General features: G+C 42.4%; 1 protein-coding gene across 4 annotated transcripts in view; it reads right to left on the reverse strand.

Annotated features, from left to right (window-relative positions):
- The window catches only part of LOC139406753 (beta-1,4-galactosyltransferase 6-like), a 43,453-nt gene that overhangs the window by 18,301 nt on the left and 2,044 nt on the right, over positions 1–23,108 (reverse strand). For 3 of the 4 annotated variants that reach the window (XM_071149750.1, XM_071149751.1, XM_071149753.1), the window contains exons 2-3: positions 10,828–10,944; positions 623–736 (exon numbers count right to left, since the gene is read on the reverse strand). In XM_071149750.1, coding sequence (XP_071005851.1) covers positions 623–736; positions 10,828–10,944 — 231 coding nt within the window. Of the gene's footprint in view, positions 1–622; positions 737–10,827; positions 10,945–22,066; positions 22,446–23,108 lie in introns of those variants that run through there. The other variant, XM_071149752.1, reaches the window with a different exon arrangement.

Raw genomic sequence — 23,108 nt, forward strand, 5'->3', positions numbered from 1 at the left:
TGTAGCTAAAGTGCCTATGTAGATATAACCGGCATGATAAGCCACACACATCCTACAGGGAGAGACCGTGTGACAGAATGAGGAGCGAGAGAAATAGTAAGAGAAAGAGGACGCACAGAGACAGCAAAGAGTAGCTTATCTCATGAGTTACATAATAACATGACCTGATCATAGAAAAATTTGTGAGAAGCAGTTCCTGCCGATCTTGATGTTAGCTAGCAAAGCTAATGCGCAGAAACACGTCATTGGGTCTAATGGTCGTGTCGAGCAGAACTGAGCATGTGCAGGCCTGTCAAATCAAAAAGGCACCTGCTCGATATAAAGGTTGTTTTTAACCATTTTAACATGTCCATTTTGTCACTTTCAGAAGGTTGTAGTAATGACAGTTTCAGCTACTTAAGACATTTGCTCAAATCTGTGTTGTTTTTAGTTTTGGGGGAAAAAAAAAATGCTACCAAGGACACATTTTTCACTCCTCCCAGCGACTTGCCAAACACCAGCCTGGTCTGTCGAGTCTGCTTCGCAATGCATTCCCGTAAGTATCATGCGTTTGAAAACCCAGTGGTAAAATCCTCTCAGTAGGCAAACTGATGGTTTGAAGACAAGCGTTCTGGTTACTTACTCATAGAAGGTAAGCGTTCTGGGCAGGGGAGGTTCTGGGCGTATGTGAAGTTCTCAGGGAGGTATGCGGTTGGCTGGGACATGTATTCACTGGAGTTAATGCCATCTGGGTAATCTACAGGAACACACAAGACATTCATTTATTTTTTTGATTGATTGTATAAATTACTTTTCTATATTCCCCTTGTAGGGAGCTTAGAGATGGATCATGCCGATTAATAGGTAGTGGAGGGGAGTAGACGGGAGTAAATCAGAAAAACATATTGGAAGAAAAATAGGCCTAAGCCTGACCGACTCTAGCAGCTAGAGTGAGGGTCATTCTTGGGATGTTTGGCTGCCCATCTCATCTCATATTGGTTGAAGCACTGCCTACTCCCTCCATCACCTATTAAAATCAGCAAGATCCCACTCCCTCTTAACAACCTAAAAGGGAGATGATTGAGATGTCATTTATACACTCCCCTACATAAATATTTGGGCAATGAAGCTACAACTTTCAATTTGGCTATACAAAATGTTTCATAAGGCGACAGTATATCATGCAACATTTTCATAGATATGTTTTAAAGTTTAGAAATTTAGCGATTTATGTATCTTCGTCCCCCCTTGTCAAACAGTGCACTACGGAATTTTTGCACCCTAGGTAAATATGAACAAAAAAAAGGCTGGAAAAAATGTCATGAATCTTACCTTTTATTTAAAATGGTTCAAAAACAGTCAGTAGGAAAAAAATATTTTGTTAAAAAAAACATGCATTGTCCGTGTGGCTCAGTTGGTAGAGCATGGTGCTTGCAACACCACGTTTGTGGGTTCTATTCCCACGGGGACCCAGTATGAAAAGAAAACAAATATGAACATGTATGCGCTCACTACTGTAAAATCGCTCTAGATAAAAGCGTCAGATAAATAACAATTTTAAAAATGTAAATAAGACTTATTGGCACCCTAGCATTTAGTACTTTGCGCACCCTCCCTTTGCCAAAATAACAGCTCTGAGTCGTCTCCTATAATGTTTGATGAGGCGGGAGAACACATAGGAAGATATTTCAGACCATTCCTCGATACAGAAACTCTACAGGTCCTTCAGAGTCGTTGGTCCTCACTTGTAGACTCTCCTCTTCAGTTCACCGGGATGGCCATTGCAAAAGCTTGATTCTATGGTCAGTGAACCATGTGTGTGTGGATTTGGAGGTATGCTTCGGATCGTTGTCCTGCTGGAAGATCCAACAACGGCCCAGTTTTAGCTTGCTGGCAGAGGCTGATGGGGTTTGGCCTAAAATCTCCTGGTATTTAATGGAGTCCATGATCCTATGTATCCTAATAAGGTTCCCAGGGCCTTTGGAAGTAAAACAGCCCCACAACATCACAGATCCACCACCATAATTCACAGTGGGGATTAGGTCATTTTCTGCATGACTATGGCTCTTTTTACACCAATCCCACCTAAGGTGTTTGTTGCCAAAAAGTTATATTTCAGTCTCATCAGACAATATAACCTTGTTCCAATCCAAGTTCTAATGCCCTTTAGCAAACTCCAGGCACTTACATTTGTGGTTTGGTGACAGCAGAGGCTTTCTGGCAACCCATCCAAATAACTTGCTGGCATGGAGGTGGCATCTATTTGTAGTTTTGGAGACTTTGTGACCCCAAGATGTAACCAACTTCTGCAATTCTCCAACTGTAATCAGAGATTTTTCTGCCACTTGAACCATCCTTCTCACTGTGTGTGGAGGAAAAATACACTTGCGTTCTCTTCCAGGCAAGTTCATCACAGCTCCAGTTTTTAACATTTCTTAATTATTGCCCTAATAGTGGAGATGGGTAGTTTCAGGCATGAAGCTATCTTTTTATAGCCATTTCCTGACTTGTGAAGGTCAACAAACTATTGTCTAATTTCATGCGTTTGTTCTCTGGCCTTTCCCATGTTGATGGATGACTAAGGGAGTTTAGCCTGTGTGTCAACTCATATTTATACCCCATTGAAACAGGAAGTCATGGTTGACCACTTAAGAGCTCCCAAAGAATTAAAAAAAAAGGTAAAATCATCAATCGGTATATACATCAATTAGATTTTGTTCATCAGAATTTCTAGGGGTGCCAACAAGTGACACACATGTTTTTGAATAAAATATATACAGTGCCTTGCGAAAGTATTCGGCCCCCTTGAACTTTGCGACCTTTTGCCACATTTCAGGCTTCAAACAAAGATATAAAACTGTATTTTTTTGTGAAGAATCAACAACAAGTGGGACACAATCATGAAGTGGAACGACATTTATTGGATATTTCAAACTTTTTTAACAAATCAAAAACTGAAAAGTTGGGCGTGCAAAATTATTCATCCCCTTTACTTTCAGTGCAGCAAACTCTCTCCAGAAGTTCAGTGAGGATCTCTGAATGATCCAATGTTGACCTAAATTACTAATGATGATAAATACAATCCACCTGTGTGTAATCAAGTCTCCGTATAAATGCACCTGCACAAGTCTCAGAGGTCCGTTAAAAGCGCAGAGAGCATCATGAAGAACAAGGAACACACCAGGCAGGTCCGAGATACTGTTGTGAAGAAGTTTAAAGCCGGATTTGGATGCAAAAAGATTTCCCAAGCTTTAAACATCCCAAGGAGCACTGTGCAAGCGATAATATTGAAATGGAAGGAGTATCACAGCATGATGCTGCCATTGATGAGGAAACATGTTAATTTAACCCATTTTAGAACAGGGCTAGAACGTAACAAGTTGAAAAAGTCAGAATACTTTCCGAAGGCACTGTTTGTGTGTTTTAAGAAGTCAAAAGTTTTGTATTTGATCCCAAATACCTAGCACAATGATTACATCAAGCTGGTGACTCTACAATCTTGTGGGGTGCATTTACAGATTGTATTTCAGATTATGTTGTGGCCAATAGAAATGACTGTTAAATCGTGTATTTTGTAATTTTGGAGTCATTTATATTGTAAATAAGAATATGTTTCTGAACATTTCTACATTAAATGTGGATGCTACCATGATTACATATAATCTTGAATGATGAGTGAGAAAGTTAGAGGCACAAAGATCATACTGCCCCAAGACATCTTAACATCTCATGATTACCAATAACATGGGAGTGTATTATATTTATGCCTCTGACTTTCTCACTCCTCATTATTCACAATTCATTCATGATTATCATGCGAGCATCCACAATATACAGTTGGGAGAACAAGTATTTGATAAACACTGCCGATTTTGCGGGTTCCTACTTACAAAGCATGTAGAGGTCTGTATTTTTTTTTATCATAGGTACACTTCAACTGTGAGAGACAAACTAAAAATCCAGAAAATCACATTGTATGATTTGTAAGTAATTCATTTGCATTTTATTGCATGACATAAGTATTTGATACATCAGAAAAGCAGAACTTAATATTTGGTATAGAAAGCTAAGTTTGCAATTACAGAGATCATACGTTCCCTGTAGTTCTTGACAAGGTTTGCACACACACTGCAGCAGGGATTTTTTGCCCACTCCTCCATGCAGAGCTTCTCCAGATCCTTCAGGTTTCGGTGCGGTCGCTGGGCAATACGGACTTTCAGCTCCCTCCAAAGATTCTCTATTGGGTTCAGGTCTGGAGACTGGCTAGGCCACTCCAGGACCTTGAGATGCTCTCTTACAGAGCCACTCCTTAGTTGCCCTGGCTGTGTGTTTCGGGTCGCTGTCATGCTGGAAGACCCAGCCATGACCCATCTTCAATGCTCTTACTGCGGGAAGGAGGTTGTTGGCCAAGATCCTGCGATACATGGCCCCATCCATCCTCCCCTCAATAAGGTGCAGTCGTCCTGTTCCCTTTGCAGAAAAGCTTGCCCAAAGAATGATGTTTCCACCTCCATGCTTCACGGTTGGGATGGTGTTCTTGGGGTTGTACTCATCCTTCTTCCTCCAAACACAGCGAGTGGAGTTTAGACCAAAAAGCTCTATTTTTGTCTCATCAGACCACATGACCTTCTCCCATTCCTCCTCTGGATCATCCAGATGGGCATTGGCAAACTTCAGACGGGCCTGGACATGCGCTGGCTTGAGCAGGGGGACCTTACGTGTGCTGCAGGATTTTAATCCATGATGGCGTAGTGTGTTACTAATGGTTCTTTGAGACTGTGGTCCCAGTTCTCTTCAGGTTATTTACCAGGTCCTGCTGTGTAGTTCTGGGCTGATCCCTCACCTTCCTCATGATCATTGATGCCCCACGAGGTGAGATCTTGCATGGAGCCCTAGACCGAGGGTGATTGACCTTCATCTTGAACTTCTTCCATTTTCTAATAATTGCGCCAAGCTGCTTGCCTATTGTCCTGTATCCCATCCCAGCCTTGTGCAGGTCTACAATTTTATCCCTGATGTCCTTACACAGCTCTCTGGTCTTGGCCATTGTGAAGAGGTTGGAGTCTGTTTGATTGAGTGTGTGGACAGGTGTCTTTTAGACAGGTAACGAGTTCAAACAGGTACAGTTAATACAGGTAATGAGTGGAGAACAGGAGGGCTTCTTAAAGAAAAACTAACAGGTCTGTGAGAGCCGGAATTCTTACTGGTTGGTAGGTGATCAAATACTTATGTCATGCAATAATATGCTAATTAATTACTTAAAAATCATACAATGTGATTTTCTGGATTTTTGTTTTAGATTCGGTCTCACAGTTGAAGTGTACCTGTGATAAAAAATTAGACCTCTACATGCTTTGTAAGTAGGGAAACCTACAAAATCGGCTGTGTGTCAAATACTTGTTCTCCCCACTGTAGGAAGTGCTCAGAAACATATTCTATACTTATTTACAATAACAGTGTCTCCAAAATGACAATATATTATTTACCATTCATTTATATTGCTCCCAAGTGGTGCAGTGGTCTAAGACACTGCATCTCAGTGCAAGAGGCAGTACCTGGTTCGAATCCAGGGTGTATCACATCTGGCCGTGATTGAGAGTCCCACAGGGCGGCGCACAATTGGCCCAGGTTAATCTGGGTTAGGCCCAGATAAAAATAATTTGCTCTTAACTGATTTGCCTAGTTAAATAAAAATATTTGCATCCAACAAGCTTGATGTGCCTACAGAGGAGTATTTTTCTGTAATAAAGCCCTTTTGTGGCTGGGCCTGGCTCCCATGGCTGCACCCCTACCCAGTCATGTGAAATCCATAGATTAGGGCCAAATTAATTTATTTCATTTGGTTTTTTTGGGGGGAAGGGGGGGGGGGGGGGGGGGGGGGTAGATAGTGCTTTCATTTCTAAAACGGTAAAACAGATATGTATGAAAATACCCTCAAATAAAAAGGTGACATTATGTACCGTTGCCTCATATGGAACATTCAATCTGAAATCCAAAATGCTGGAGTATAGAGCCAAATTAAAAGTTAACTTCACTGTCCGAAAAAATTTGTAGGGTATTTAATGGACATTGACTTTCCTTTTTTTGGTAAGAGAGGAATGCCTGTTAAGACAGGAGGTGGAGGGGAGTGGACAGCAGTTAGACCAAAGTGACAAAGTCCAGCCAAAAATCACAAGAACCTCAGAAGGAAAATAGTAGCAACTGCAGTCCCTTTAGTACTTGGCAAGATGGCGCCGACAGAGATGGTCACCTAGCTTCGAGTCCTTAGGAAATTATGCAGTTGTGTTTATGTATTATTTCCTACATTTTTAGCCCAGAAAATCTTACGTGTTATTACATACAGCCAGGATGAACTATTGGATATAAGAGCGACGTCAACTTACCAACATTACGCCCAGGAATACGACTTTCCCGGAGCGGATCCTTTGTTCGGACCTCCACTCTGGAAATTGGATCTAATCCCAGAGGGCGACCCAAAACAACATCGCCGCAGAAGTAGACGGAGCAGCCTCCTGGTCAGACTTCGAAAGCGTGCACACCACCCAACGCTTCCGCATATTACTCGCCAATGTCTAGACTCCAGGCAACAAGGTGGACGAAATTAGGACAAGGGTTGCCTTCCAGAGAGACAGAGATTGTAGCATTCTCCGTTTCATGGAAACATGGCTCTCTTTGAATGTTGTTGGAGGCAGTACAGCTACCGGGTTTCTTCCATGCGTCACGCCAACAGAAATAAACATCTCTCTGGTAAGAAGAAGGGCGGGGGTGTGTGCTTCATGATTAACGATTCATGGTGTAATCATAAACTGCCTTAATTTTGCTGGACCCCAGGAAGAGTAGCTGCTGCTTTGGCAGAAGCTAATGGGGATCCATAGTAAATACAAATAACATACAGGAACTAAAGAATCCCTGTCCACCACACCTATAATTCCTTACAAATCAAATGCCGACCATATTATCGCCAAAGAGAATTATTATCAGTTATAATCCCAGCTGTGCATATCCCCCACTCAAGCAGATACCACAACGGCCCTCAAGGAACTTCACTGGAAAACATATCCTGAGGCTGCATTTATTGTAGCTTGGGATTTTAACAAAGCAAACTTGAGAACAAGGCTACCTAAATTCTACCAACATAATGATTGCAGCACTCGTGTGGGCAGTACACTGGACCACTACTACCCTAACTTCCGCAATGCATACAAGGCCCTCCCCCGCTCTCCCTTCGGCAAATCCAACCACGACCCCATTTTGCTCCTGCCGTCCTATAGGCAGAAACTCAAACAGGATGTACCCATGACTATAACCATTCAACGCAAACCACAGCATTTAACCATGGAAAGATGGCTGGGAATATGGCCAAATATCAACAGTGTAGTTATTCCCTCCGCAAGGCAATCAAACAAGTGCCACCGACACAGCCGGCTACCAAGGACTGCGGGCCTCCCCTCTCCTTCTCCGTGGCCGATGTGAGTAAGACATTTAAACGTGTTAACCCTGACAAGGCTGCCGGCCCAAACGGCATCCCTAGCCACGTCCTCAGAGTATGCACAGACCAGCTGGCTGGTGTGTTTATGGACATATTCAATCCCTCCTTATCCAAGTCTGCTGTCCCCACATGCTTCAAGATGGCCACCATTGTTCCTGTACCCAAGAAGGCAAAGGTAACTGAACTAAATGACTATCGCTTTGAGAGGCTAGTCAAGGATCATATCACCTTCAATTTACCGGCCACCCTAGACCCACTTCAATTTGCTTACTGCCCCAATAGGTCCACAGACGATGCAATCGCCATACCACAGCCCTATCCCATTTGATAAGAGGAATACTCATGTTAGAATGCTGTTAATTGACTACAACTCAGCATTTAACACCATAGTACCCTCCAAGCTCATCATTAAGCTTGAGGCCCTGGGTCTCAACCCCGCCCTGTGCAATTGGGTCCTTGACTTTCTGATGGGCAGCCCCCAGGTGGTTAAGGTAGGAAACCATATCTCCACTTCGCTGATCCTCAACACCGGAACCCCACAAGGGTGCGTGCTCAGGCCCAAGTGTACTCCCTGTTCACCAAATACTGCGTGGCCATGCACACCTTCAACTCAATCATCAAGGTTGCAGACGACACTACAGTAGTGGGCTTGACTACCATCAACAACGAGACAGCCTATAGGGAGGAGGTGAGGGCACACGGAGTGCGGTGTCAAGAAAACATCCTCTCACTCAACGGCAACAAAACAAAGGAGATGGCAGAGGAAGCACCTCACTATCCACAGTTCCTCAGCGTACACATTACAGACAAACAAATGGTCCACTCACAAACTGTGTGTTGAAGAAGGTGCAACAGCGCCTCTTCAACCTCAGAAGGCTGAAGAAATTTGGCTTGTCATCTAAAAACACAAAACTTTGACAGACGCACAATTGAGAACATCCTGTCGGGCTGTAGCACAGCCTGGTATGGCAACTGCTCCGCCCACAACCGTAAGGCTCTCCAGAGGGTGGTGCGGTCTGCACAACGCATCAGGAGGGGCAAACTACCTGCCTTCCAGGACACCTACAGCACCCGATGTCATAGGAAGGCCAAAAAGATCATCAAGGACAACAGCCACCCGAGCCACTCCCTGTTCACCCCGCTACCATCCAGAAGGCGAGGTCAGTACAGGTGCATCAAAGTTGGGACCGAGAGTCTGAAAAACAGCTTCCATCTCAAGGGCATCAGACTGTTAAACAGCAATCACTAACTCAGAGGCTGCTGCCTACATACAGACTCAAATCATTGGCCACTTTAATAAATTGATCACTAGTCATTTTAAATAATGCCACTTTAACAATGCATCTTACATTGCTCATCTGTATATGAGTATATACAGTGCCTTGCGAAAGTATTCGGCCCGCTTGAACTTTGCGACCTTTTGCCACATTTCAGGCTTCAAACATAAAGATATAAAACTGTATTTTTTTGTGAAGAATCAACAACAAGTGGGACGCAATCATGAAGTGGAACGACATTTATTGGATATTTCAAACTTTTTTAACAAATCAAAAACTGAAAAATTGGGCGTGCAAAATTATTCAGCCCCCTTAAGTTAATACTTTGTAGCGCCACCTTTTGCTGTGATTACAGCTGTAAGTCGCTTGGGGTATGTCTATCAGTTTTGCACATCGAGAGACTGAATTTTTTTCCCATTCCTCCTTGCAAAACAGCTCGAGCTCAGTGAGGTTGAATGGAGAACATTTGTGAACAGCAGTTTTCAGTTCTTTCCACAGATTCTCGATTGGATTCAGGTCTGGACTTTGACTTGGCCATTCTAACACCTGGATATGTTTATTTTTTAACCATTCCATTGTAGATTTTGCTTTATGTTTTGGATCATTGTCTTGTTGGAAGACAAATCTCTGTCCCAGTCTCAGGTCTTTTGCAGACTCCATCAGGTTTTCTTCCAGAATGGTCCTGTATTTGGCTCCATCCATCTTCCCATCAATTTTAACTATCTTCCCTGTCCCTGCTGAAGGAAAGCAGGCCCAAACCATGATGCTGCCACCACCATGTTTGACATTGGGGATGGTGTGAGCTGTGTTGCTTTTACGCCAAACATAACGTTTTGCATTGTTGCCAAAATTTTGGTTTCATCTGACCAGAGCACCTTCTTCCACATGTTTGGTGTGTCTCCCAGGTGGCTTGTGGCAAACTTTAAACGACACTTTTTATGGATATCTTTAAGAAATGGCTTTCTTCTTGCCACTCTTCCATAAAGGCCAGATTTGTGCAATATACGAATGATTGTTGTCCTATGGACAGAGTCTCCCACCTCAGCTGTAGATCTCTGCAGTTCATCCAGAGTGATCATGGGCCTCTTGGCTGCATCTCTGATCAGTCTTCTCCTTGTATGAGCTGAAAGTTTAGAGGGACGGCCAGGTCTTGGTAGATTTGCAGTGGTATGATACTCCTTCCATTTCAATATTATCGCTTGCACAGTGCTCCTTGGGATGTTTAAAGCTTGGGAAATCTTTTTGTATCCAAATCCGGCTTTAAACTTCTTCACAACAGTATCTCGGACCTGCCTGGTGTGTTCCTTGTTCTTCATGATGCTCTCTGCGCTTTTAACGGACCTCTGAGACTATCACAGTGCAGGTGCATTTATACGGAGACTTGATTACACACAGGTGGATTGTATTTATCATCATTAGTCATTTAGGTCAACATTGGATCATTCAGAGATCCTCACTGAACTTCTGGAGAGAGTTTGCTGCACTGAAAGTAAAGGGGCTGAATAATTTTGCACGCCCAATTTTTCAGTTTTTGATTTGTTAAAAAAAGTTTGAAATATCCAATAAATGTCGTTCCACTTCATGATTGTGCCCACTTGTTGTTGATTCTTCACAAAAAAATACAGTTTTATATCTTTATGTTTGAAGCCTGAAATGTGGCAAAAGGTCGCAAAGTTCAAGGGGGCCGAATACTTTCGCAAGGCACTGTACAGTATCTTATACCATCTATTACATCTTGCCTACGGCGCTCAGCCATCACTCATCCATATATTTATATGTACATATTCTTATTTCATCCCTTTAGATGTGTATATTAGATAGTTGTTGTGGAATTGTTAAGATGACTTGTTAGATATTAATGCACTGTCGGAACTAGAAGCACAAGCATTTTGCTACACTCATTAACATCTGCTAACCATGTGTATGTGAACACATAACATTTTATTTGATTTTCAGAATTTGAGCAAGGGCCAATCTTGTGATTTTTGGCTGCCCATCGTGTCATGTTGGTTAAAGTGCTGTCTTGTCTACTACCCTCCTAAGATTGGAAACCCCGTCTGGCTCACCTCCTACCAAACTCACCTGTGCCGTTGAGAGTACTGTTCTTATTGGTGTAGAGTCTGATCATCTGACCAATGGTCCTCACATTATCCCTCAACATGATGCCCTGGGCCTGCACCATGAAGAAGTAGGTGTTGGCTGGAGAGAGGGATTGAGACAGGGAGAGCGGGAGGGGAGGGTGAGGAAAAGGAGGGAGAGAGACATAGGAAAGAGAGGGACAAAAGGAAAGAGAGTGCAATCACTTTAGTCTGACTGGTTCAATTACACCCCCCTCACGTACCAGTCCACAACAGTAAATTTGCTGACTGCTCATGTCGTCAGCGTAAAAGCTTTCCCTCCCCCAGTCTCTTGGCCATAAAGGAACAACCTCAGCTGACACCCAATGCAACGGTTTAACTCCGTCCCAGCAGCTAACAGTGATGAGACACAGGGCGGCGAGATAAGCGGCAGGAAATCCCGGTCTCTGGCTACGTCCTAAATAGAGACCTATTCCACCTCACCCTATAGGCCCCAGTCAAAAGTAGTGTGTCTATTCAGGACGCAGTCTCAGTCTCACTCCCAGCCTAGAGGATGCTAGGGGCTCTGATTAATTTAACATTTACCACTACTGCAGCAAAACAGCCAGGGCACACACACACACACACACACTTCATCAGCTAAGGTTACACACCTCATCAGTTTACACACTCACGCATCTCATCAACTCACACACCCATCTCATCAATGACGAACACAGGCACCAATTACACAAACCACACACTCCCAGCCCCGCACACCATCTGATCTATCAACCATTACAGAGGACCGGTCAAGCACTAAGAGTCCATTACACTGAAACACCAACTAATAGGTCTGGGCGGTATACCGTATTTTCCAATATACCAATACTGGTGCACGGACCGGTATGAGTTTTTACTTTACCTTCTATAAGGTATTTCAATGTTTGCTTTGTTAAATGTGATGTGCAACTCCCGGCGTGTATAATACAATGTTTTACCCCATTTTCTACTGAGTCATATCTCTCCCGATCCTCCTGCATGCTGCTAACCATACCAAGCCCTGACACTCAAGGAGATAGTAGTTGCTCGACCACTTGCCGTTCACTCTGAATGGTCAGATGGATGCAACAATTTTGGTGACATGCTGCTTCCACAAGTCTTATATAATTACACTATTCGTTTGTATAACTACTGTCTGCTAGTTTTGTTTTTTTCTTAGCAATGTGTTGCTAAAATAACTTAGCCCGCTAATGCTAATCGCTAGTTAGTACATTTAGCAAGCTAGCTAGCCAGCTAGGAGTCAGAGTAGCCATAACAAGCTAGGTAATACTGCCTGGTACCATTGCCCAGATAAGATACCTTTGCACAAACATGCTTATCAGAGAGGAATTGGCGAAGCATAATTATGTTGTCTAGCTAGCGAGCCAACAAAACTTGTGATCTAATATCTAATTAGGGTCCCCTGGAAACACTGACCAACACTTTGGTTCCTACTCTGTCAATAATTCCTCCCTGGCTTATTAATTAATTGTCATGTCAAACAACAATGTATTCTAGGTCCTGCCTACTATATAATTAGAATTGTTATATTTCCAAGATTCCAAAAGTTCACAAATTAAACTAGGACTAGATTTTGTCCATATCATGATGACACGTGGCACAGTGTGGAAATAAGAAAATTATTTTTGTTGGGAGTATAAATGGAGAAAGCCCCCATTGAAATCACATAATTTGTGTGTTGCCACCCTTGGGTCATGAACTACTCAAAGCATATTTAGAAATTGTATTATTTAACAATAGTGTCATACTGTCAAAAATGTGTAAAAAAAAAATAAAAAATGAATATGATATTTTGTCCACATTATCCAGCTCTACCAACTAATACATTCACAGAAGCCTAGTTTTGAGAAGCCTTCTGAGGCTAAATAACCAGATTTCAACCAACATCTGACTAACCTGTATCCCAGCAACAGCATAAAGCAAATATCCCCTTGTTACTGTTATTAGAGACTGAATCAGATTTAAGAAGAGAGTATTACAATAAATGAAATCATTAGATTGGACAGGTAGGCCAATCTCAGAGTCTGAATCACCTAACATTTGCATATCAGGGTCAGTGCTGTGCCCTTTCACCACAACTTGGGTGGTACCACACTTATGTAAAGCAATGCAAAAGCACAGTCCACTGTCACACAGACACACACTCCCGATGAGAAGGTGTGTGTGTGTGTCATCATACACCACGCTTGCTGTGCTGACAATATCTGACTAATAATGACTGACCAATTGACCATATAATCCAGCATTATCATCTTGTTAGCCTACATAGTGACATGGTCTCAGATACTGGACATACACATCTGATATTGAAAAAACAGATACTCAGGAATAATATGGGATATTAAACAGAGGATAACCTATGGGACTTCCACAGGATATGAAAAAGAAAGCTGGTGTTCGACGGCTCAGAGGATGAAAACACATTCTCCAGACCTACTGACCTTCTCAGATATTACTAGGCCTATATTAATAGTATTTTCCCATGTCTGTCTACTATACTACACATATAGCTGGCAGTGGTTTACCTTTTTGATGTTATCAAAAACAAAACAATCTAGTCCTAATCTTTCTAGTACTGGTTGAAGGACATACATTTGAAATTTGTTTTTGTTCTCAGACAGTTGTGTCACATAGCTACGCTGTGGAGATGTGGAGGGCGAGATGGTAACAGAATTACAGATTTAGAAGTAAAATAATCTGTAATCAATTGTTGGAAAAATTAATTGTGTCATGCAAAGTAGATGTCCTAACCAACTTGCCAAAACGATAGTTTGATAACAAGAAATTTGTGGAGTGGTTGAAAAATTAGTATTAATGACTAACATAAGTGTATGTAAACTTCCGACTTCAACTGTATATCCGTACTTGTTGGATGCAGTGATCACAATATAGTGGCTATATCCAGGAAAGCCAAAGTTCCAACAGCTGGGCCTAAAAGTGTACAAGAGATCATACAAAAGATTTTGCTGTGACTCTTACGTGGACGATGTTAAAAATATTTGTTGGTCTGATGTGATTAATGAGGAGCATCCAGAAGCTGCACATGTTGAATTTATGAAATTGCTTCTTCCAATTATTAATAAACATGCACCTGTTAAGAAACTGATTGTTATAACTTAAGGCTCCATGGATTTATGAGGAACTGAAACAGTATGGTTGAAAGAGATGGGGCAAAATGATTGGCTAATAAGCCTGGCTGTATGTCTGACTGGCTTACTTAATGCAAATTGAGAAATTATATGACTAAACTCCAACAAAAAAGAAGAAACTTTATTATGAAGCCAAGATCAATGATATCAAGAATAATGGAGAAGACAAAAAATTCAGTAGTTTAAATTAAATTATGGGCAGAAAGACAAATTCAATTCCATCTTTCATCGAATCAGATGGATTATTCATCACAAAACCATTTGATGTTGCCAATTATTTTAATGATTATTTCAGTGGCAAAGTGGGCAAACGTAGGCAGGAAATGCCCATGACAAACAGTGAGCATTTATATCATGCATTAAAAACAACTAATATTGGAAGCAGTGCAAGTTTGAATTTTGTAAAGTTAGTATGGGAGAGGTGGAACAATTATTGTTAACAATCAATAATGACAAACCTCCTGGCATTGACACCTTAGAAGGAAAGCTACTGAGGATGGTGGCTGACTCTACAGCCACTCCTGTCTGTCATATTTTTCATCTGAGCCTAGAGAAAAGTCTTTGTCCTCAGGCCTGGAGGGAAGCCAAAGTAATGATGCTACCCAAGAATGGTAAAGCTGCCTTTACTGGTTCTAACAGCAGACCTTTAAGCTTGCAGCCAACTCATAGCAAACTGTTGGGGAAAAATGTGTTTGACCAAATAAAATGTTATTTCTCCGTAACCAAATTAACAACATACTTTCAGCGTGCTTTTCGAGAAGGGCACTCAACATGTACTGCACAGACACAAATGACTAATGATTGGTTGAAATAAATTGATAGTAAGAAGATTGTGGGAGCTGTACTGTTGGATTTCAGTGCAGCCTTTGATATTATTGACCATAAACTGTTGTTGAAAAAAACAAAAATGTTATGGCTTTTCAACCTCTACCATATCGTGGATTCAGAGCTATCCATCTAATATAACTCAGTTTTCTTTAACTTATTGGATATAGGGGGCGCTATTTTAATTTTGGGATGAAAAACGTTCCTGTTTTAGACAAGATATTTTGTCACGAAAAGATACTCGACTATGCATATAATTGACAGCTTTGGAAAGAAAACACTCTGACGTTTCCAAAACTGCAAAGATAGTCTGAGTGCCACAGAACTGATGTTACAGAAAAAACCCAGATAAATATCCAATCAGGAAGTGCCGCATTTTTTGAAACCACCTCATGGCAATGACTCCTTATTTGGCTGTGAAGGAGCTAGGAGTCAGCTTACGTTTTCCCCAAGGTGTCTGCAGCATTGTGACGTATTTGTAGGCATATCATTGGAAGATTGACCATAAGAGACTACATCTACCAGGTGGTCGCTTGGTGTCCTCCGTTGCAATTATTGCGTAATCTCCAGCTGCAGTATTTTTCCGTTTGCTTCTGATGAGAAGCCAACTGCCAGCACTGATAGACTATCGAATAGATATGTGAAAAACACCTTGAGGATTGATTCTAAACAACGTTTGCCATGTTTCTGTCGATATTATGGAGCTAATTTGGAAAAAAGTTTGGCGTTGTAAGTGACTGCATTTTCCGGTCTTTTTCTTAGTCAAACGTGATGAACAAAACGGAGCCATTTTGTCTACACAAATAATATTTTGGGGAAAAATAAATATTTGCTATCTAACTGAGAGTCTCGTTATTGAAAACATCCGAAGTTCTTCAAAGGTAAATGATTTTATTTGAATGCTTTTGTGAAAATGTTGCCTGCTGAATGCTAGGCTTAATGCTATGCTATCAATACTCTTACACAAATGCTTGTGTAGCTTTGGTTGAAAAGCATATTTTGAAAATCTGAGATGACAGTGTTGTTAACAAAAGGCTAAGCTTGTGTTTGAATATATTTCATTTAATTTGCGATTTTCATGAATAGGAAACGTTGCGTTATGGTAATGAGCTTGAGGCTATGATTACGCTCCCGGATACGGGATTGCTCGCTAGAGGTTAATGGAAGTGTCTAATGTCAAACATGTAAAGTGTGGTGTACCGGAGGGCAGCCCTCTAGGCCCTCTTTTCTATTTTTACCAACGACCTGCCACTGGCATTAAACAAAGCATGATTATTGTCCATTCGTGTGGTCCAGTGCTGCAAGGAACGACCTAGTTAAGCTGCAGCGGGCCCAGAACAGAGTAGCACATTTTGCTTTTCATTGTAATCAGAGGGCTGATATTAATACGATGCATACCAGTCTCTCTTGGCTAAGAGTTGAGGAGAGACTGACTGCAAGAAACATTAATATGTTGAAAATCCCAAATCGTTTGCATAGTCAACTTACACACAGCTCTGACAGACACTTAACCCACCAGACATGCCACCAGGGGTCTTTTCATAGTCCCCAACTCCAGAACAAATTCAAGAAAAATGTACAGCGTTATATAGAGCCCTTATTGCATGGAACTTCCTTCCATCTCATATTGCTCAAATAAACAGAAAATCTGGATTTAAAAAAAAAACAGAGAAAGCAACACCTCGCGGCACAACGCCTCTCCCTTATTTGACCTAGATAGTTTGCGTGTATGCGTTGGTATGTAGGCTACGTGTGCCTTTTTAAAAATTAATGTAGTGCTGTTCTTGTCTAATGATATTCTGTATTAATGTCATTCTGTATTATTTTTCATGTTGTGTGCGGACTCCAGGAAGAGTAACTGCTGCTTTACCAACAGCTAATGGGGATCCTAATAAAATACCAGCAAAACAATCCAAACCTATTTATTTCACTTACTTGCTGTTTCGTTGTTAATTTGTTCCGTCGTTTCATTCTCAACCAGGATTTCATCATACCTGTCAAGCAGTGAAGTTGTCTGTCAGTGGCCTCTCTTCCTCGGTGAGCACTGTGTCCGTTTCCATCTTGATCAGCTGTGTATGTATGTAACATTTCAAATAAACCCCATTTCTTGTCTGCATCGAAGTAGCGGTCCTTGTACCTAGCATCGAGCACAGTAAAGAGGCTCAGAGAGAACACCACCGAATCGCTTGTTCACAGCATCGAGTACTTTTCTACGTTTCGGCAGTTTTGTTGAGCAGGCGTTTCAATGCCATGACAAACGGAATCAAGCCTGCTGCAGATGCAGTTGATTAGCTTATTTCTCAAGTCAGTTGTTCGAATGGCGCTAGGAGTGTGTTCATGTCTCCAAGTTTCAAACATGCTCTCAAATGCTATTGAAATGGCAGCAGCGGTATGAGAACCAGCACATTCTTGAACATGCAATACGGCTTACCTCAGTACGTAATACTTGTCACCCACTGTGCCATCATACTCAGCATGCTCATAGGGCTGACATCGCTGGTCCAAATGTCAGTCGTGACGCCCATAGCATAATGAATTCCATTATCTTGGCGTTAATGGGTTTCGCATTTGAGTTGTCTTGCTGAAATGTTCTTACTCTTTCAAATGACTGCTCAACTTGTTTAGTTGTTGGAAGAGTGCACTTAGTATTTTTCTGCTTTTGTTATGTGTAGCGCTGTATTTTTTGTGGCATCATTACGTCATCACTTGAGTTATATGCAGTGGGGCAAAAAAATATTTAGTCAGCCACCAATTGTGCAAGTTCTCCCATTTAAAAAAAATCACATTGTAGGATTTTTTTATGAATTTATTTGCAAATTATGGTGGAAAATAAGTATTTGGTCAATAACAAACAAGCAAGATTTCTGGCTCTCAAAGACCTGTAACAACTTCTTTAAGAGGCTCCTCTGTCCTCCACTCGTTACCTGTATTAATGGCACCTGTTTGAACTTGTTATCAGTATAAAAGACACCTGTCCACTACCTCAAACAGTCACACTCCAAACTCCACTATGGCCAAGACCAAAGAGCTGTCAAAGGACACCAGAAACAAAATTGTAGACCTGCACCAGGCTGGGAAGACTGAATCTGCAATAGGTAAGCAGCTTGGTTTGAAGAAATCAACTGTGGGAGGAATTATTAGGAAATGGAAGACATACAAGACCACTGATAATCTCCCTCGATCTGGGGCTCCACGCAAGACCTCACCCCGTGGGGACAAAATGATCACAAGAACGGTGAGCAAAAATCCCAGAACCACACGGGCGGACCTAGTGAATGACCTGCAGAAAGCTAGGACCAAAGTTACAAAGCCTACCATCAGTAATACACTATGCCGCCAGGGACTCAAATCCTGCCGTGCCAGACGTGTCCCCCTGCTTAAGCCAGTACATGTCCAGGCCCGTCTGAAGTTTGCTAGAGAGCCTTTGGATGATCCAGAAGAAGATTGGGAGAATGTCATATGGTCAGATGAAACCAAAATAGAACTTTTTGGTAAAAACTCAACTCGTCGTGTTTGGAGGACAAAGAATGCTGAGTTGCATCCAAAGAACACCATACCTACTGTGAAGCATGGGGTGGAAACATCATGCTTTGGGGCTGTTTTTCTGCAAAGGGACCAGGACGACTGATCCGTGTAAAGGAAAGAATGAATGGGGCCATGTATCGTGAGATTTTGATTGAAAACCTCCTTCCATCAGCAAGGGCATTGAAGAGGAAACGTGGCTGGGTCTTTCAGCATGACAATGATCCCAAACACACCGCCCGGGCAATGAAGGAGTGGCTTCGTACGAAGCATTTCAAGGTCCTGGAGTGGCCTAGCCAGTCTCCAGATCTCAACCCCATAGAAAATCTTTGGAGGGAGTTGAAAGTCCGTGTTGCCCAGCAACAGCCCCAAAACATCACTGCTCTAGAGGAGATCTGCATGGAGGAATGGGCCAAAATACCAGCAACAGTGTGTGAAAACCTTGTGAAGACTTACAGAAAACGTTTGACCTCTGTAATATACCGTTCGTTGGCAATGACAAAGTACTGAGATAAGTATTTGGTCAATAACAAAAGTTTTCCACCATAATTTGCAAATAAATTCATTAAAAAAAATCCTACAATGTGATTTTCAGGATTTTTTTCTCTCATTTTGTCTGTCATAGTTGAAGTGTACCTATGATGAAAATTACAGGCCTCATCTTTTTAAGTGGGAGAACTTGGACAATTGGTGGCTGACTAAATACTTTTTTGCCCCACTGTACGTATGCAAGTCAGCTTTGACATCGGTTTTGCTCATCAGCGTTAAACTAGACAGACATCGGGCCGATGCGATGTTGGCATTTTTAGCGAAAATCATCCAATTCCTAAAAATGCTCACCGATATATCTTGCATCCTTAGTTAAAACCCATATACACTGCTCAAAAAAATAAAGGGAACACTAAAATAACACATCCTAGATCTGAATGAATGAAATATTCTTATTAAATACTTTTCTTTACATAGTTGAATCTGCTGACAAAAATCACACAAATTATCAATGGAAATCAAATTTATCAACCCATGGAGGTCTGGATTTGGAGTCACACTCAAAATTAAAGTGGAAAACCACACTACAGGCTGATCCAACTTTGATGTAATGTCCTTAAAACAAGTCAAAATGAGGCTCAGTAGTGTGTGTGGCCTCCACGTGCCTGTATGACCTCCCTACAACGCCTGGGCATGCTCCTGATGAGGTGGCGGATGGTCTCCTGAGGGATCTCCTCCCAGACCTGGACTAAAGCATCCGCCAACTCCTGGACAGTCTGTGATGCAACGTGGCATTGGTGGATGGAGCGAAACATGATGTCCCAGAAGTGCTCAATTGGATTCAGGTCTGGGGAACGGGCGGGCCAGTCCATAGCATCAATGCCTTCCTCATGCAGGAACTGCTGACACACTCCAGCCACATGAGGTCTTGCATTAGGAGGAACCCAGGGCCAACCGCACCAGCGTATGGTCTCACAATGGGTCTGAGGAGCTCATCTCGGTACCTAATGGCAGTCAGGCTACCTCTGGCGAGCACATGGAGGGCTGTGCGTCCCCCTCAAAGAAATACCACCCCACGACTGACCCACCGCCAAACCGGTCATGCTGGAGGATGTTGCAGGCAGCAGAACGTTCTCCACGGCGTCTCCAGACTCTGTCACGTCTGTCACATGTGCTCAGTGTGAACCTGCTTTCATCTGTGAAGAGCAAAGGGCGCCAGTGGTGTTCTCTGGCAAATGCCAAACGTAAGGCACGGTGTCGGGCTGTAAGCACAACCCCCACCTATGGACATCGGGCCCTCATACCACCCTCATGGAGTCTGTTTCTGACCGTTTGAGCAGACACATGCACATTTGTGGCCTGCTGGAGGTCATTTTGCAGGGCTCTGGCAGTGCTCCTCCTTGCACAAAGGCGGAGGTAGCGGTCCTGCTGCTGGGTTGTTGCCCTCCTACGGCCTCCTCCACGTCTCCTGATGTACTGGCCTGTCTCCTGGTAGTGCCTCCATGCTCTGGACACTACGCTGACAGACACAGCAAACCACCTTGCCACAGCTCGCATTGATGTGCCATCCTTGATGAGCTGCAATACCTGAGCCACTTGTGTGGGTTGTAGACTCCGTCTCATGCTACCACTAGAGTGAAAGCACCGCCAGTATTCAAAAGTGACCAAAACATCAGCCAGGAAGCATAGGAACTGAGAAGTGGTCTGTGGTCACCACCTGCAGAACCACTCCTTTATTGGGGTGTCTTGCTAATTGCCTATAATTTCCACCTGTTGTCTATTCCATTTGCACAACAGCATGTGAAATGTATTGTCAATCAGTGTTGCTTCCTAAGTGGACAGTTGGATTTCACAGAAGTGTGATTGACTTGGAGTTACATTGTGTTGTTTAAGTGTTCCCTTTATTTTTTTGAGCAGTGTAAATTAGTTAATACACAGCACCAACTACATAAATACACTACAAGACCAAAGGTATGTGGACACGTGTTTGCCGAACATCTCATAACTTTTTTTAATAATGGCCATTAATATGGAGTTGGTCCCCACTTTGGTGCTATAACAGCGACTACTCTTTTGGGAGGCTTTCCACTGGATGTTGGAACATTGCTGCAGGGACTTCTTTCCATTCAGCCACAATAGCATTAGTGTGGTCGAGCAATTAGGCCTGGCTCGCAGTCGGCTTTCCAATTCATCCCAAAGGTGTTCGATTGGGTTGAGGTCAGGTCTTTGTGCAGGCCAGGCAAGTTCTTCCACACCGATCTAGACAAACCGTTTCTGTATGGACCTCACACAGGGGTATCGTCATGCAGAAACAGGAAAGGGCTTTCTGCAAACTGTTGCCACAAAAGTTGGAAGCACAGAATCGTTTAAAATGACATTGTATGCTGTAGCGTTAAGATTTCCCTACACTGGAACTAAAGGGCCTAGCCCGAACCATGAAAAACAGCTCCAGACTTTTATTCCTCCACTAAACTTCAGTTGACACGATGCATTCAGACAGGTAGCTTTCTCCTGGCATCCTCCAAACCTAGATTCGTCCGCCGGACTGCCAAAATGTGAAGCGTGACTCATCACTCTAGAGAAATTGTTTCCAATGAGCCAGAGTCCAATGGCAGCGAGCTTTACACCACTCCAGCCAACACTTGGCATTGTGTATGGTGATCTTAGGCTTGTGTGCAGCTACTCGGCCATCGAAACCCATTTCATGAAGATCCCAATTAACAGGCAGAAATGTGACGAACTGACTTGTTGGAAAGGAGGCATCCTATGACGGTGCCACGTTGAAAGTCACTGAGCTCTTCAGTAAGGCCTCTCTACTGCAAATCTTTGTCGATGGAGATTGCATGGCGGTGTGTTCGATTTTATACACCTGTCAGCAATGGAAGTGGCTCAAATAGCCGAATCCACTAATTTCCAGGGGTGTCCACATACTATTGTATATACAGTAGTCGATTGTTTGGTCGTTAGGCTTTTGGTCAACCTAGTTTTTATTTGGAGCAGTGGAAAATATATAAAAATGATTTATGGCACACGAGACACTTGTCTGATTCACACCTGTCTGAGTGGACTAATCCATTGCAGAGGCCGTGGGGATGTTAACACCAGTATTACCAGCAGTACATTTACTGTTGGTAAACATGATTTCTAATATACAATGTCTGTTCGGTAACGATCATTTCTGTTCATAATTTATTGAATGCATTATTATAGTCTTACCGTTATTATTGTAGAACATATGAGTTGGCTGAGCAGCACAAACAAATCTGGGACCAGGATAGTCGCCTGGCTGTCTTGTGTTGTCCTGTTCAAAATAGTGCTGCAGAATATTGTATATTATATCAGCACTATCAACACTAGTGGCAGCTAGTTGTAATGGCTGGACAAAAATTAATGGAACCGAGTCAAACATGTGGTTTACATGTTTTTGATGCGTTTGATACAGTTCCACTGATTCTATTGCAGCCATTACAATGAGCCCATCCTCCTATAACTCCTCCCACCAGCCTCCTTTGAACAGCACTATGTCCATAGCATGATCCTTATGGTCTAGCAGTAGCCAAAACACTACCATTCGCAGTGACAGCGTTGTAACTACAGATATAAGCCTAACAGCTGATTAACCATGTGTAAATAAAAGCTAACACCCTTTTCCTGTGTTGCTTCAGACAAAGGCCCAATTCATTTTAGCTGCTGATATGCTGTAGGGATTTTACCCCTGGGACTACTAATATGCTCAGCAAAGAAACAAACTGTTTCAAGACATGACTTACTTGGGAAAAGCTGGCATATTTGCCATCTTACTAAACATTGGCTGATTGGATTAATGGCATAAACATGGATCTTATTCTAGGTTACCTTGCTCACTCGGTTCATGTGAATATACATATAGGCCTCTCAGATGTACACTACCTAGCTACTAAACCACACAACTAGATGGTTATCAATGTTGATTATGTGGCTCTACTTGCTGGCTCTGTCAGCAACTCCATATCCCTCCGACCATGGCATGGTTCAACAGCATGGCAGATATTCATACGAGATTGCTGCTATGTGTAATGTTACTAAGTTAGACCTAGTGAATAATCAGTTAAATCCTTTCCTTTCTGAAATCCGTGTAAGAAAATGAATAACTAAATTAGTTAAACTAGCTTGTTTACTACATTATTAGTAGATGGCTTGTTTCTGAGCAAGGACACACTTTGTAGAAGAGACAGCGCATGATTGTTCAATGTTGACTAACGTTACAGCAACCAGATGG

Source organism: Oncorhynchus clarkii, chromosome 4 (assembly GCF_045791955.1).
Source record: "Oncorhynchus clarkii lewisi isolate Uvic-CL-2024 chromosome 4, UVic_Ocla_1.0, whole genome shotgun sequence".
Classification (NCBI taxonomy): domain Eukaryota; kingdom Metazoa; phylum Chordata; class Actinopteri; order Salmoniformes; family Salmonidae; genus Oncorhynchus; species Oncorhynchus clarkii.